The 17383-nt window shown below is 49.0% G+C and overlaps 1 protein-coding gene across 1 annotated transcript in view; it reads right to left on the bottom strand.

Moving 5' to 3' along the window:
• Positions 1-6184, bottom strand: part of LOC149362474 (scoloptoxin SSD14-like) — a 46312-nt gene extending 40128 nt beyond the window's left edge. The window contains exons 1-2 of the mRNA XM_089569721.1: positions 6078-6184; positions 4310-4528 (exon numbers count right to left, since the gene is read on the bottom strand). Coding sequence (XP_089425847.1) covers positions 4310-4528; positions 6078-6184 — 326 coding nt within the window. The remainder of the gene's footprint in view (positions 1-4309; positions 4529-6077) is intronic.
• Between the last annotated feature and the right edge of the window lie 11199 nt (positions 6185-17383).

The following is a 17383-nucleotide window of genomic DNA, read 5'->3' as shown; positions in this document are numbered from 1 at the left end:
GCCCGGCGCACCGGTTCAGTCGATCTCAGCAAAAAGACCCAGTGCTTAAAAGGGAACAGCGCAAACGCATGACAAAAAGGGGAACATGAGACGGAATAATCTCGCGAATAAACGTGAGCTCGGCTCGGGACGCGGCACATAAGCGGCATCCATCTTGAACATGCGCATGCGTGTGTGAAGAAGATTCGCTGCCAGCCCGTTCGTTACCACTGTAAGGGATCGGTAGCGTTCGCGAGGGTCATTGGAACGCGGCTGGGGGCACTCAAAGCGGAGCGTCTCCTTTCTTGGAACGCGGCCGCTCGCGAACGCGCCGGGAAGTACGGGTGTCCACCCGCCCCGCGGAACCGATTCGCGCACGTTCTGGCACGAATGTGTATTTGTGTTTGTTTTTATTTTGTGGGGGAGGGAATGTTTTCTGCACGTAGTGGCACGACCGTGCGTTTGTGTTTGTGGAAAGGGCGTTTTGCCCTACATAAGCTGGAGGGCTGGCTAGGCTCTTGATAAACCAATCATGTGAACATTGTAACATGATTGGAAGCTAAGAAATGTGGGCCGGGCATTTAGGGCTTTAAAACCGGGCCCCGGAGCTGGAAGCGAGGTTCTGCGCTAAGGTGAGATGCTACGCATCTTCGGCAACGCCGAGTAGGGGCCTCCCCTAGTGTTAGCCAGATCCACCTTTTTGTTGTTCTGTTTGTCTTTTTGCCGTTTAATGTCTCTAGTGCCTTAACTTGTATCTATTGTAAATTGCTGTACATAAACTGTACATAAGTATTCCCTTCATCCCTGCATCTCTACTCATCGAGAGACCGTCTCTGACGGGGCACCCCTGGTGCGAAGATCAAGCTTCAGTCTTGAGAGTTAAACAAACCGTCTCTGGCGGGGGCACCTCTGGTGCGAGGAAGATAAAGAACCTGTGAAATTCACTGGCGCAGTCGACGAGGATTCTGCGGCCATCGGAAGAAGGCGCAGGAAGAAGATTGAAGGCAGAGAGAAAGGCGACGGTCAGGCAACAGCCGCGTTCGAGAAAGGACCTGCGGAGAGACGGCGGCAAGGACGCAAGGACCACGGCAGTAGTCCAGCGATGCGGGACTGCATCCGGTCAAGGAAAGCAGCGCGTCGAGAACTTGAAGGTCACCGGCGGGTCGCAGCGAGTGACAACGTGCACAGGACCAGCGGCGTGCGACAGCTCATCGCAGCGTCTGGTGAAAGTGGCGGTGGACTGCGACGCTAAGGAGCTGGCAATGCGGATCGACGCATCGAAACTGTGAGTTTCCTTCGTCGCATTGTTCACGTCCCTGTGTTCGAGCCGGTAGGACAGCTGAGGGGTACGGAAGGCGGTATGGAGAGTTATCCAAGCCGGCCCTCACTTGATGTGAGGTATCGAGTGGAATTGGCGAAAGCGCGCTTAGCTTATTATCAGGCTGAGCTTGCAAAAGTGAATGGAGGAAAGGCGCCGCAATGCGAGGAAAAACCTCCGGATTTGCAGGCGTTAGAAGCAAGGCGCCGGCAGCTAGAGCTCGAGCTCGCTCAGCTCAAAGAGTCTAGGGGAGCTAGTCAACTAGCCAGAGAGAACTGCTCCGAGTCCCGAGCGGAGAGGCCACCAGTGCTGGAAGGCAAAGGCACATGCCTGTCAAGCACAGGTCAAGAAAACAGCTAGGCAGAAGTAAAAAGTGAGCCAGATTTCTGCGAAGCTGGAATCGCAGTTGAAAGTATCGTGACGGAACGCAGCGTCGCGGTATTGCAGGCGGTGAACGCGCACTCCGACGATCCAGCTACACAGGTTAGCTCTACCCCAAATGACAACAGGGACGCGGACGCGAGTTCAGGATTGTTGGAGGTCACTCTGACAATTCCAAAAACGATGTCTCAAGGAAGCCGCGGAAAAGGGCCGTTCGTTCAGCATGAAGCGGCCAGTGACTATAGATGTAAGATCGGCGAGCATGTGACAGGAGAAAGTGTAACGTTGCTGGAACGGCACACTGTGTCGGGCATGGGGCATGAAGAGCCTCGTACCGTTATTGATGGAAAGTGCCTTTCATCCGAGGCAGAGAACGGAGGTGAGCCTGTTGCGCCAACCGGGCAGAGTGCCGCGCAATGGTCGAACGCACCCGATGGGCGTCCGGGCAGGTCCTTCGAGGAGAAGGAAATGCGTGACGACTTGCCAGAAGGCAAGCTCGGGTCAAACGACGACGAGTCAGCTCGTACAGCAGACGATGCCACGAGGCCGGCCAGCGCCTATCAAGCAGGGAGCGGCGATTTCAATGCTTGCCCGTGCAGGAACGGGACAAATGGCTCCAAGCGAGGCAGAGTAGCTGGCGGCAGGTGCGTGGCCTTCACGTTGAAAGTCAGCGCGTGGAGCAGTACGTTCCGTGCTGCAGTACACCAAATCCCGTGTGGCAAAAGCAGCCGCACTGATATGATTAGACTGGCCAGGAGCTACGCTCCTTACGCAGGACACGGCTTGTACTGGCGCGCCGGAGAGAGCGTGCCCTCAAGGGCGTCGCGTGGTCAGGGATTTGGACCCATCGAGTACCGCGACGTTTTTGATCCTGGAGGGCACTGGCTTTTGAGCTCTCGCCCCGCTGTGGCACCGGTCTAATGAGCGTAGTAGCCATTGGGCGTTGATCGTATCGATTGAGACGCGTTGTGGCTCGAAACGCACACAGGGACGCTCGGTGCGACTAAGGAGGCTCACGTGGCCACTTACGGACGTCGTGCGAGTGCTACTGAACGCTCAAGTTGCGAGTGTCTGTGTGTGTATGTGTGCTCATTCGCGAGCAGGACGACGGCGTGCATGCAGGTGAACTGGGTGCAACCCACCAACTTGGACGCTGTGTTACGGCGCACGGCAGGCATGCCACTGTGTGTATTTAAGTGTGCATTTTGAGTAATGTTGTGTTGGTGCGCGTGTGCATTTTGCGTCAGGTTTTGTTTGCCTGAGATGACACGATATGCGACTGCTCTGTGTACGTCGCCCTCGCGGCAATTTCATGAGTTGTACCGATTCCTTGTTGCTGTAATTCTAAAAGTGGCATTTGAGCCCTTTGTAGAATCTTGGGAAGGGCGTGTAAGGGATCGGTAGCGTTCGCGGGGGTCATTGGAACGCGGCTGGGGGCACTCAAAGCGGAGCGTCTCCTTTCTTGGAACGCGGCCGCTCGCGAACGCGCCGGGAAGTACGGGTGTCCACCCGCCCCGCGGAACCGATTCGCGCACGTTCTGGCACGAATGTGTATTTGTGTTTGTTTTTATTTTGTGGTGGAGGGAATGTTCTCTGCACGTAGTGGCACGACCGTGCGTTTGTGTTTGTGGAAAGGGCGTTTTGCCCTACAGAAGCTGGAGGGCTGGCTAGGCTCTTGATAAACCAATCATGTGAACATTGTAACATGATTGGAAGCTAAGAAATGTGGGCCCGGCCTTTAGGGCTTTAAAACCGGGCCCCGGAGCTGGAAGCGAGGTTCTGCGCTAAGGTGAGACGCTACGCATCTTCGGCAACGCCGAGTAGGGGCCTCCCCTAGTATTAGCCAGTTCCGCCCTTTTGTTGTGTTGTATCTTTGTGCCGTTAATTTGTCTCGAGTGCCTTTAACTTGTTTATGCTGTAAATATCTGTATATAAACCTTCAAGAATTTCCTTTATCCCTGCATCTCAACTGATCACAAGACCGTCTCTGACGGGGCACCCCTGGTGCAGAGATCAAGCTTCAGTCTTCGAGATAAACCAACCGTCTCTGGCGGAGCACCTCTGGTGCGAGGAAAGAGAAGAACCTGTGAAAATTTACTACGACATTCTTGGCTAGCAGCGTTAAGTGCAAGGCAATCGAAACGCAATGCCCTCCCGGACCTCCGGACCTCAGAGTTCGCACTCGCGACGCGGAGCAACGAAGTGCGAGTTCAGGTGCAAGTTCAGAAAGGTGATTCAATAAAGCCGGCTATTAAGTATTTCAGACAACCAGATGGTGCTCGAATTCGGCGCGTTAGAGGCTTAGCATCACTTAATTTTGCGTGTGTGTTTTTCCAAGGCTTCGCTTCTCATAGTTTTTTCGGTCACATTATTCGTGATAACTTTTGTGACATCCTTCCTTCATTCCACTTTTTCTTTAAAGTCTAGTGGGCGCAGAAGAGTGCAGTACAAGCTAGAGCAGGTATCCTATGCATCCACTGCTTCTTCCACGTGCCTTTTTTGCGCTTTGATCGTTCACATGGGGCAACCGCAAACCTGAACCCTCAAGCTGCTAACATGAGATGAACCTATTTTCTAGCTGAGGTTTAGAGGAATTGCGCTCAAAACTATCCATGCGTTCTCCCCGCTCACCTGGAAGCTCCCGCGCATGGCGCCGCGTCCGTGGCTGCTGCCCATTTCGTGTAGTTGCCCAGCTTCGAGATGGACGGTGAATAGCTGACCACAACCACATTCTCCCCCGCCGTCTTTTCCTCTTCAGGGGCTCCTCTCAGGAGGAGGACGCCGGCTACCACAGCGACTGTTGTCACGACCGCCAGAACGCACAGAAGGGCCAGATGCTTGGGGTCTCCGCTGCAGTGCGCCAGACACATGCAGGGAACTCAATCGGCTCACTCGGGTAAAATACCAAGTTGCGTTCACTTTTGGCGAACGAACGAACGGAAAGCTCTGTTCAATGCTTTAAGCGCCAAAATGTGGTCAATACTCTGCCTCAGAGTTTGCATGCATTGGTATGAAATCTACGCGGTAATGCTTCCACGCCTGTAGAGGGCCTATTAAGGCATTATGCACATCGCAAAACAAAAATCGTGGCTTGTCGAGCTACCCTGTCCTGCACTCTTTTCATAGTTCAGCCATTAATGAAGACGCTAAAGTCCTACTATCTCTTTCTGAGCAAGCTAAATGCCATATTTATCCGTGACGACACTCTACCGGAGATGGGGATGCTGTGCAAGGACACAAAGCGTAATATCCATCGCGCTCCTGATCTGTTAGCAGCAGATGCTCCCCTCAATTCTCTCCAAGCGCAATGTACGGCAGTACAGGCATGGGCTCTACAAAGGTTGCATGGTCGCCCGCTGTGGGGCGCGGGACTAACGAGACATACTCCGTGCTCCGCAGTACTATGCATCTAGCCAGTACATACGCACAAAAACACAAAAAAGTCAAGAAAGCATACACAAGTGTACAGCGATTTGTACCTTAGCCGAAACGACACAGCAAAATCATGCAATCTTGCACGTTTCTCATCCCGCGATTACTGTTGCAACGGGGTTGCTGCTGGTTTGACACCGCCTTTGGACCATTTCCCGTAGTGCAGCATGAAGGTGCCTTTTCCTTTTCTGCAGGCGAATCATTCTGGCGAAATAAGAAACTACTGCGACTGACGCGGCGTTCATAATCCGCTGCTGGCTACTCTTCCCGCCTGAAGACGAAAAAAAAAGGATCAGGCTCACGAATGCAGTCCAACGGGATAAGTTCGAATGCGCACTTCTGATCTGAACCCTCTATACACTTTCGCATTTTCAAAATTTCAACAAGCATTTCTGTTTAGAATGGCATCTAATAACTATCCTGCAATTAGTCGCATTTCAAATGTTTTTATTGCAGCAGTTGACAGCCAACAACACTGCCTGTGCAAGAGATACAACCACCTTTAAGGTTCGTCCTACGCAAACCTGCAATTCTTGGTACATCACGGGTACCGTGAGCAGAAACTATCAGAGCCTTATACCAAAGTGAAGTGCTCAATTCCTCACCACTTTGAGTTGGTAGCAAGGAACTTAATCTCCGTGGTGACAGACAACTATAAACACATTGTTATTTATTACAGCTTATTTGCAAGCATTTAGTGGCATGTAAATACAAGCAGCTTGTATTTAGCTGCTCATATTTCGCACGTGATGCTAACTTCGTGCCATTCGAAGAAATGGTGCCACGCAGGTACCGCTCTATCCGAAAGCAACTTTCGTTCACAAGCTGAAGTTACAATCGGGCATACAAAGAAAGCGATATCAAAAATGAAGGCCCGTTGTCTGCAGGGGTGTATATGTGGCCCTCCAAATTTACCATGTATCAGTTCTCGCAATACTGGATACGTAACGCCCAACACCGCACTCACCTAGCAGGCGGAGCGGGAACACCGCTAGTGCTGCTCACGACAGACGGGTGTGGACCAGCCGATGCCTGCTTTTTGGACTCTTGCAACGACTTCGATGCGGCCTCCATGACGGATTATATTTGCTGCGAAGGAAGTGAAGCGCCATTCCAGCAAACAGTCAAAGCTGCAAGTTTTTATTCCCTGTACTCGACACCCCAAGTCGGATAAGAGAGCAACATATAGCAACATATTGCCTACGCTGTAGTTGCACATTTCGACAGTTGCTGCTGCCTCGCCCGCAAGAAATTATCACAGGACCTTCGGCCGCATCGTAATGAAGGTGGAACTGCATGAAGGACATGGAATACAGCGAACAATTACTACGTGGGAACGACGCTCACCACTGTTCACAAACCGTTCGCATTAATCCAGTACCTGTCGCTAAATCTTGTTGTTCCTGGTACGAGCTAGCTTCAATTCGTGAAGTCCTCGCTTATTTGTGGTAAAACGCCGGTGGGTGCCTGTTGTACTTAACCTCTAAGATTACCAGGCTAAGGTCTCCGTTCAGCTCAGACCACTGCAGTAAACTCGGGCGGTCTCCACAAATTGACTGGCTCGAGGTCGTCACTGCGGAAGTCATGGTAGCCTGGCGTAAGATACAGAAAACTTACGGGCCTGGGAAATGGCCGACATAACTACAGTCCAATGAAATTGCGAGGCAGAAGAAAGGTTACAATCAAAAATTCATACTGACTGTGCTGCCTTCGAAGTAACCTCTATTAAGGAAGCGCAATGCTTTTTGCATGGTGTCATTGTTATCTGTAGTTAATTACCTTAGCTTTTCGGTGGCGGCGGGTAAGCTGAGCGTCCGTAACGTGAACCGAGTTTTATATTCGCATAACTACTCCTTCTATAGTCCACAAATCACAGGAACAATGTTGAAATTGAAAGCCCTGCCCACATTACAATTAGAAACACCGCACTTGGGCTCCCACTAATCACCGGCTCCAGCCTGCATTTATTCTTCCTCTCTGGCTCGTGACGTCAAATGAACAATGGCGGCGATGGACAAGTGCAGCAAGACAGAAAATCACTCTGACCTGCGCTGCGGGCACTAATATGCTCTCCCTGCGGTACAGTTAAATACATTTTTATGGCGAAAATTGCTGCCAGCACTGTTTTCTCCAGCCACTCTGAATTAGAGTCATTCAGAATAATGTTGGTAAATACCAAAATCTCTTTCTATCCCACCTTCAAACTAAAACCAGGTGGGCGGAGTTATCATGTGTTATTTGTTGACGTCGGTGCCAGGATGCCCTGGTCCATGTTGTATTGCATTTGGTCTAATCGCGCACGACTATCCTCAAGGTACTCAGTATGCAGGTAGTGTGTCAAGGTTAAGAACAACGACTGCATAGTTCTAACAGTGGCAGCAATCGACACGCACGACTATGAGCATACTGTCAGCCATCGCGAGCTTATAGGTTAACATGGGGATAAAACGATATAACAATAAGTTGTTGATATCTCTGATTTGCGCTAAATAATACACCAGAAATGATGCATATGATGCGCAATATGTCGTAGCCCTGAAGCCAATTGTGTTCTACGCCTAACACCCCAGAACACGTCACTAACTGGCCTAACCTGCGGAGCATTTATCTGATTTATCTGACCCAAAAAGTGGACCCCGGCCATGCAGCAATTGTGGCCACTGTCTCAAAATTTGACGCATATTCGGAAAAACGAGCGCAGCGCGGAAGCAATTTCGCCAGTACGCGCCGTAGAGAAATCTAGAACAGTGGAGAAAGAAACCCGGGAGAGCGCCTAACCTTGTGTTTGTTGCTGCCCTCTCCATTTCGCTCGCCGGCGCGGCGCTGAAGGAAACATATCCGCACGAGACGTCGAAGAATCGAGAAGGTTGAAGTAAATTCAACTCATTGCCGACGGAGAGGGCGTAGCCTAAAGCGTGCTGAGTGACACCCTCTCCACTATTCTCGCGCGCCTCGGCGCATCGCAACAAAGAACTCGAATTTCCTGGTAGCCGGTATCCACGCCTGACCAATGGGGACGCCCGCCCGACGCGAGAATGAGAAGGAAATTGCACAGTTAATACTGTGCAGCACAGCGATATTGTGAGGTACCGCGCTGAAGCGGTTAGAGAGGTTCACCTAGTGTAGGCATTCGTTGCCTTGAATATAGAGTTCGGTATCCAAATATCAGCTTCAAGGAGCTAGTTAAGGTTGACATCCAGATGGGGATGTCCGGAGCTGAACTGCGCAAATGGATGAACCAGGAGGGATAGAGGGCTGAAAAAGAAAGACAGAAGGCTCGAGAAAAAGCCTAAAAATAAAGGCACAAAGCTTGAGAAGAAGCCCAGCAGGAGAGAGAGAGAGAATCTGAACGCGAAAAGCACCTGCTTGCCAGGAAGCTTGAACTCCAACGTTTTGCGAACCCCTTGCCGAAAGTTCATAGCACTCGAGAAGGAGGCAGCGGGTTCCGCATAGAAGCCAGCAGGTTGTTTCCCATGTTTGATGAAAAAACTCGACGCTAATTTCAGGCAATCTGAAGGGATCGCGGGAAGCCAGCATTCGTCAGACGGTGAATGCTCTACAGTTCTTAGCACATGTCTTAGCGATGAAGCTTTAAGTGTAGTCCGGCGACTGTCTCCTGAAGATGCAGTAAGTTACAGCAACGTAATGACCGCCTTGCTTAAACTATTTCGGCTCACCATCTATGGATTTCGAGTTAAACTAAGGACAGGGAAGCCCACAGACGGCGAAAGGGCAACCCAATATGTAGCACGATCAAGTCATTACTTCGATCGGCGGACGGAACTTTCGGAAATTGCACAGTTGTACAGAGCAGTTCGTGAGCTGCTTATAAAGGGGCAACTCCTGAGTAGCTGATACCCAATCTGGCCACCCTGAGTAGAGGGCATATCCTTTGAGAAAGAGACCGCAACCCCACACTCTCTAAGCGTGTCTGGGTGTGCACACACAAGTTCTCGAAAGGTGACAGCCACCGCGAACCGTTGCGATTAATTCCATCGACATTGATCTTCACAGCAGCTTCAGCTTCATTGCAATCACCTTGTTACAATCACGCCCTTCGTTGCAATTTAGGCCCCTACAGATGCACTCTGTCCTTCATTTCAGATTGGACTTTGCAGCCGCTCCGGAGTGGAATGACACGGCTTCAGGTACGTATGCTTCCTCGACAATGCCAGGGAGTAAAACCGCAAGCTCTCCTGTCCGTAATGAAACTACTACTTGTTCACGCCGTTTCCGATAATAGGCAAAGAGGTGCAGGCTTCTCAGCGCTGCGAATGGCGAGTAAGTCACAAAGAACATGCTTGCCTTTTAATACTGTTTCCAGAGCCATAATATTGATTTACAGAGGTTAATCACACACCAACATTTTCTGTGGCATTAAAGTATTTATGGGCTTTTTTTCGTCCCTCTGCCTGGCAAACAGCACGCACTCCAATGATAACATTCCAACAGTGGTCAAACTAGCAAGGAAGGTTTTTAAGCTCAGACCTTGGGGGCGACATTTTTTCTCAGGTTAGCGCAGCTGAATTCACAAAAAATCAAACTAGTAGACAGGTTTTGTGTCCAACACGTAGATGCGTTAAAGCGAAAGCTCCTTTGCTGTGAAGGCTCCGCGATTGACGGGGAATATTAGGGCCTGGTGTTGCGCAAGGCATTTCCATTATCAGGTACAGTAGTAAATATACCAGGAGCTCACAGAAGCCGGGTGAAGGATACAATGGTGCTGTTCTGGGCATGCCTGCCACTTTAAGGGATAGGCGGGGCGCTCAGCGAGGCTTTCACACGAATAAAAGTCTGACATTTCTTCAATCTGCTTTTAACTAAGGCAGTGATCGCTGCATGATAATGTTTCCTGTCAAGGCAGGCTGCATCTGTCCTAGGGGGAGCTTAGAACTATCACCATCGCTGTGGTTCAGTCGTTACGGTGCTCGGCCGCTGTTCCCTAAGACGCGGGTTCGATCCCCGCCGCGGCAGTCGAATTTTGATGGAGGCGAAGTTTTATAGGCCCGTGAACTGTGGGATATCAGTGCACGTTAAAGAACTGCAGGTGGTCGAAATTACCGGAGTCCTCTACTATGGCGTCCCTCATAGCCTGAGTCGCTTTGGAACGTTAACAACATAAACCGAACCAAACTACACAACCAGTGAAACAAAATTTAATTGCGAATCCAATGAAATGGTCTGGGCATGAGGTAAGCGCGCTGAAAAATAATTACATTGCCTCTTGTCAGGTATTCGGATTCAGGGTTCCAGCAGATTCATTTAAAACGCCTAGACCTACGCTCCATACGAAGGTTCTATGGGCCACGCAAGTCTTTTCACTTACCTGATGTTGCATAGCGTCATAAAAGCTAAAAACATATTTCGCACAACCACATTAAGCAGTGCGTCTGTTACATAGAACTGCATGCCGGTCGCATTTCGATGAACTTCGCATGCTGTGCGACGTTGGTGTGTTGTCCACTCCCTGGAAGACACTAAATTCGAGCCGACTGGATTGAAGAGTTCCTTGCGCATGGTTCAAAAAGTGAACTGGACAGGACATTCTGCGCTGTGCATACTTTTCATAAATGTGGCCGGAAGGTCAAAATGAGTCAGTGGTAACAGCTCCTTTGGAAGGAGCTACCGCCGTTCCGATTTAAACGACAATTTTAAGCAGTATGTGCACTACAACGGGTCATTGTTTGTGGTCTCATTGGAATTACGATGCTTCCTGTGATGACCCTACACGCATGTCGCGAAATGCCGTTGGTCGTCTGAAATAAACGTCAAGGTTGCGAAATACTCCTACAATAGGCCGGTTCTTCATATGGGTGTAACGTCTATTGCTAAGAAAAGAATCCGCATTGACTGCGGTCGCCGCGCAACTGATTTGGAAGCAATAAAGTCGTTTTTCTTACCCTGTAGATGCAGAGGTGTAACGGACACTGGACAAGTGGAGCGAGGTTTCTTTTTCCACGGCGCGAGTTCGAAAGAGCGCGTTCTCCCAGTTACGATGGTTGCATGTGTGGCTTTGTCGCGCATGGTGCATATATTTAAAAATGCTGAAGCAAACTCTCTGTACATTAGCAAGCAAGTTAAGTTTAAAGATAAATGAATATTTTGAAATAAGTAGTTATTGCAGGAACTAACGAACGCCACAGAAAATTACGGCATGCCTTCAGCTGCAAAACGAAAACTAGAAGAAGACGACGTAGAAGCTTCTTTACTTAGGAGTTCAAATGTGTGTGTACTGTGCGATGTCAGTGCACGTTAAAGAACCCCAGGTGCTCGAAATTTCCGGAGCCCTCCACTACGACGTCTCTCATAGCCTGAGTCGCTTTGGGACGTTAAACCCCATAAACCAAACCAAACCAAATGTGCCATTATAAAGGGGAAGGAGAAGGAGAAGAAGAAGAAGGAGTTCAAAAAATCCTATGGTAGTCCCACGAATTGAGTGTTAAACTTGCACTGTTACCTTTTCCGTCTGTGCTTAAGTCATTCGACCCCTCAAACTTTAAAGGCACTCAGGGGATGAACTGCAAAGCCCGATCAATGACATAGAGAGACAGGTGGGTGCAAAAATAATAAACAAAAAACGAAAGTAATATGGTTTGCAAGGGTTCAACTTAAATTTAGGACAGCACAGCGAGTTATAGAAAGGAAGACGATAGGTGTACCGTTCAGGGAACGGAAGAGGGAATATTGAGTCAGAAAACAAACGCGGGTTAGTATCTCAGTCGAAGTGAAGATGGGCTTGGGCGGGACATGTTATGCGAAGGCAAGCTAATCAGTGGTCCTTAAGGGTAGGTGACTGGTTCTTAAGAGAAAGCAAGCCTAGCAGGGGGCAGCAGAAAGTTAGGTGGGCGGATGAGATTAAGAAGTTTGCGAGGATACGGTGCCTGAAGCTTTCAACTGTTGAAAGCTTTCTGCCACGTCTAGAATTTTATCTCAGCGCGACGATTGTTACCCTTGAAGGCAAAACACATGTGGAAAAAAATGGCATATGTATCGGTTCTTGCGTGGTGACTATCTTGTGAAAAATTTTCCTCTGTTCCTTTGACAGAGTTTTAAGTGAGGCGTTCGGCAAGAACAAAGTAATCAAAGTTTTTATGAATGCAGATGATTTTGGGGTGATTGTAAGAAAAGGTGATAACTTGACCTACCATAACACTGTGGTGGAAGTTTTAAACAATTTTACAAAGTTTGGAAGAGGGTTAAATTTTGCGCATCAGGTTTAAAGGATAAGTTACAATTCTCGTTCCTTCAGATCGCGGTTCTAGAAGGGCTGGTTAGGTGGTGCTATAAGCCTCGCGCGCGAAAGGAAATTACGCCCTGTGATTCAGCACAGTCCAAGACGGCGAAAAGGGCTGTTGCAACCATGTGTTTACTAGAAGCTATTAATAAGTCGTGTTTTCATGCTGCTCAAAAAAGTTTCCACTCACAAATTTCTAGGCTGCTATCAGCTGGCTTTCCTTTAACCCTTTTACCTGCAGTGGCGGAAACAATGTTGCCAAAAATTAAGAACAACGAACCAGCAGTGGAAGCAGTAGGTAAGAATGGAAATGAAAGGAGAACCAAGAAAAAGCCTCGAGTAATTCCGCACTCTTACCGTGTGGCCCACACTTTAACAAATGTGGCCAACAAATACCAAATTCCAGTTGTTTTTTCAGCACTCTGCAAGCTGAAAAGCCTATGCCCTAGGGTAAATGGTGAAGTAAGTACGAGAGGATGCCTAACGAAGCACAAATTCAGATATGTTGGTTGCATGTTTGGAATAATTTATGAAGTACCTCTCACTTGCGGGAGAGTATGTTGGGCAATCTGGACGTTGTTCAAATACCCGCCGCGGTGGCTCAGTGGTTACGGCGCTCGGCTGCTGACCCGAAAAACGCGGGTTCGATCCCGGCCGCGGCGGCCGAATTTCGATGAAGGCGAAATTCTAGAGGCCCGTGTGCTGTGTGATGTCAGTGCACGGTAAAGAACCCCAGGTGGTCGTAATTTCCGGAGCCCTTCACTACGTCGTCGCTCATAGCCTGAGTCGCTTCCGGACGTTAAACCCCAATAAACCAAACCGTTGTTTAAATAAGCGCTTATGGGAACATGAAAGATGCCTTGAGCAAAGGAATGGACCAAACTTGGTTGTTCAATGTAGGTCTTCTAATCAGCCGGGGACTTGCGCGTCGTTACTAAAACAGACACGGGTAATCGGAAGGAAAATAGCGAGTCCACGCGGGTGTTGATTTAGCGTTCCACATCAGGAAGAAGGGGCCTGATTGTGTCAGTAGCCCCTCCGCGAAACTGTACTCTAACGAGTGCAAGTTTTAGATAGGCTTATCTGACGAGGGAGTGTGATCGACAGCCTCTTAGCATGTGCGATGTAGGCAGCCTTTGGCATGTGCGCAGTTTCTGTACATAGAATCAGTGTATAAAATGACTGTTTCTTCTGCCAAATAAAAATTAGTTGAGATGCAGCGCTCTTTTGTGTCTGTGTTCTGTCCTCGTCTTTTTCTAGTTGTTTCGCGTTAAAAGTATTCCTTTTCCGCGATGAACCAACTCGCCCGACAGAAAGTTTTATTGGCAGTTCAGTGCGTAGGATGTTGTGCTGCGGTGAAGTGGTACATCTCGAACCCAATGGCCAGAGAAGCTGCTCTGTTCGCGCCGCCCAAATGGAAGTTGATGAAGACAATAGCCAAACCCAGCGCGAGAGACAGGCAGTTTATCCCGCGGGGTGTTGTGCTGCCGTGGTCGCGTACTACTTTAAAGCAGCGGCCAGCAAAGCTAATCTGTTCGCGCCGGTCTGGGTTCGAAACTCACTCCTATAGAAATTTTATCTTTCCTGATGATGAAGGCACTGCCAATGGTAACGTGGGGTCACTTCGGTTTTTGAACAACTCACGTGGACAACTACGACCCGCACGATTTTCCGCCTCATGAGCCATATAATGCTTCTGCATTCTCATTAAAAAGAAGCCGAATATTTTTTCCCGCCTCCTGGTCACGTATTGGTGCGTTCGGTGGCGTTTCTGCGCCCGGCAGCCAACGAGAGAGCAGAAAGACGGGTTTAGTTCAGTACAGAGTTACAGCATAGCGCGATCTGCTTCCCACTGCACATGTGCAGATCGCCTTGAGAGCGCCATGTGCCTATACTCTCTTTCATACATAGCAGGCAACGCTGCGGAGGCTGCTGAAGTAGTTCGTCCGCGAAGCCATATTACTCCGCCACACATAATTTATTTTTCTCGTCGCTTCGCTCAGTATTTGAAAGAAAATGAAGAACAGTGTAAAACGAAGCGGTAGCGCTGAAGGTCACGGTCAAAGCTTTGAGGTGCTGAGAGTTCGGACCCTCTGGCTATAATTTCTACCAAGGTGGGACTACCAGCCGAGTATCATACCGCCACGTGCCTTTCTTGATTCTCGAAGTCTCGATGAGACAGGACGAATATGTGGCAAGTGGCAAAACGAAGTCAGGAGGTTCTCATTCACGGCACTTGATATTTGCTGCAACGAAATATGTCTGTGCTCAAGGTGGTTCTATGGCAAACTACTTTTTTCGGCGCGGGCTTAGCCCGTGTGAACAGGCAGGCTGGCTTTGGCAGCGTTGACTGCTATGTATGAAACAGAGTATAGCCAGCTGCGTGCATGTCTGTCGCGTGGGGTCCAATCAGCGCATTCTCACTGCCGAGGCGCAGAAGTGCCTCACGATAGCGGATTCCGGTATGCTATACAGAATTTCACAACTGGTTTGCAGCGTTCTGAAGGCCGCGGCAGTCCGAGCTAGCCAGAACGGCGTAAGCTGCAAATCGTGTTCTTCCACGCCCCGCTACTCGCGGCTGGTAGCGCCGTCATGTGGGAGGAAAGGGGACAGGTGTCCAGATGAAAGAGTACAGTAACCAGGTGTTGCGCGCAGGAGGCTCGACCGACTCGACGGAAGCAATATTTACGGGTGGCGGCGTACCACCTCGCTTCGCAGAGCTGTGTTAGTGCGGACGCTTTCTGCAAATTTATCCAGGCAATGAAACGCTCGCTGCAGTTTCCAAGCGTCACTGTCAACTACCTTTCAATCACTGCAATAACTGTTTGAAAAATAGCTACAGCACTGCTCAAACTGCTCAAATACTTGAGGGACTATTTGTTCTCTTTCCTGGCCCTGGCTGGAAGAAAGAGCTCTATCTTCCACAGCGTAGGACACGATTCCTACTACTGTCTCAAAATATAGGCGGCACAGTTTTCAGATGGCTAAATGCATTAAGCAATGTATGTTTTTGAATGATGCCAGAGTTTCCAAGCTAAATTTAGCCAGGGTTCAAAAATATGCCGCGGCACTCTAAGACGACGCGACCACATGCATGTTGCTGGCTATAGTATGGAGCAAGTCACACTATTTTTTGTCTGCCAGGGGGCAAGTTATGCACCTTTCCTTTCCTTTGGTTAATATGTTTGCAACGTGGCATGAGCTTTGGTTGTGAAGGTTATTTGAAGGTCAAACTTGCGGTCACGGCAAAACTGGCTTTACCTAGCCTAGTGAAGCTTTCTCTTCTAAAATGCCACGTGACATGTCCGCTTGCGCGCCGCGGTTGCAGTGCTCTCAAACGTTCCGCTTAAAAACGAGCAGCTTATTTAGCCGGGTATGCTGCCACTTAAAAGGTAACGAGGCAGCGACAGAGTTCCTGTGTGTGAGCTTATCGCAATCATGAACTGTCGCGAGGCAACCATACAGCTGGCGTGAATCGCGCAGAAAGCTGCATCGTTGCTCACCTGTCTCCTTTTAAGCGGCAGCACATCGGACTAAATGATCTGTTCGTTCCTCCGCGGAATGTTTCAGAGCACTGCAACTGCGGCGCCTAAGCCGACATCTCGGGTGGTGTTTTTTTTGTGTGTATTTCGCGGGCATCTGCAATGAGCGACGAAAGCTAATGCGTAATGGATGGAAAGTTAGAAATTGTTCATTCGGACGTTTTGAGGACCGTTCTAAAATTTTCTCATTGGAATTTTGCGCCTATCTTCAATACTCGCGAAGTTGTTTAGTCAATATCGACTAATTATGCAATTAAGCACAATACAGAAAATCGTGTGGCTTGCTTCATACAATATTCAGCAACAAGCATATTTTTAAACCCTGGCTAAAGTTACCTGGGACACCATGTATATAACTCTCTAGTTTCTAAAGAGGTCGGCGCAGGGTGAGGCAAACGCTGTTGATCTCAGAATGACGCCACTTTCCGCAGAGGTTTTTCTATCGGAGATGACCTTGCGCAGACGGAGTGAAAGTGAGGGCGAACCCGACGACGCTAAAACGTACCACATGTAGATAATGGTCTGCACGAGGCAAAAAAAAAAACTCCAGCCCCTCCATTGGTCCTGGCGGGGAGGCCCTTTGGAAGGCGTCATATGTGGCTTTGGGGCACGGCACTTTCGGATGCGAAGGCTCCTTCCTCTCTGACAGCGGCAAGTAAGGGAAGGAGCGACCGGTGAACGCCGTGCGGATCCCGGTAAGCGCGATGCGCAGCGCGTACACATGCGATAGAGCGAGCGGTGTGGCAGGGAGAAAGCTACATGTAGGCGGATGAGACTGCGAAGTCTGGGCGGATAAGGTGGCTGTGGCTGGCATAGGACAGTGTTCACTAAGAGATATGGGAGAGTCCTTTGACATACAGCGGGCTTAAACAGGCTGATGATGATGATGCAGCACGGAGCTCCGCAAACACCATCGCCAGGATCTAGAAGTGCAAGTGGAGTTGTGTTTTAATGGTGATGCACAGCCAACGGCAGATACACATCGAAATCGTTGAGAGCGCGTGATAAACTACACACGTTCTCGCTCCAATACTAAAATCGTTGAACTGGAACACATTGTTCAACAATCAAAACCTCTGACCAGTATATCGTGAAACCAAGCGAAAGCTGTGCCCGATGTGGTGTCATAAACGTTACATATCGCATTGCGTTTAAGGCGTAAGCCTTTCTTGGCTCATGAGTGGCGCGGTCTAAAGTTGCGGACGGTAGTTGTCGGCACGAACTGTCAATTATAAGTTGTATGGTAAATAAAATAAAATGTACAAATTGATTAAGCAACAGTTGATAAACAACATGTATGCAAAGAAATAAAAGAGCTAAAATGAAAAAGAAGATAAAAAAAACAAAAGAAATTAAACAAAAATAAAAACTCAAACAAATTGAAATGAAAATAACTAAAAACAAGCAAAATAAAACAAAACAAAAAATTAAAAATGAAGGAAGTAAAAGGGAACAGGAAAAGGCTTTCCCATTTCCACTGTGCAATCCTATGATTTT

This window comes from Amblyomma mixtum, chromosome 2, assembly GCF_055824585.1.
Source record: "Amblyomma mixtum isolate Tamu chromosome 2, ASM5582458v1, whole genome shotgun sequence".
Taxonomy (NCBI): Eukaryota; Metazoa; Arthropoda; class Arachnida; order Ixodida; family Ixodidae; genus Amblyomma; species Amblyomma mixtum.
The sequence above is the reverse complement of the archived record's forward strand: the minus strand, read 5'-3'. Positions and strand labels throughout refer to the sequence as shown.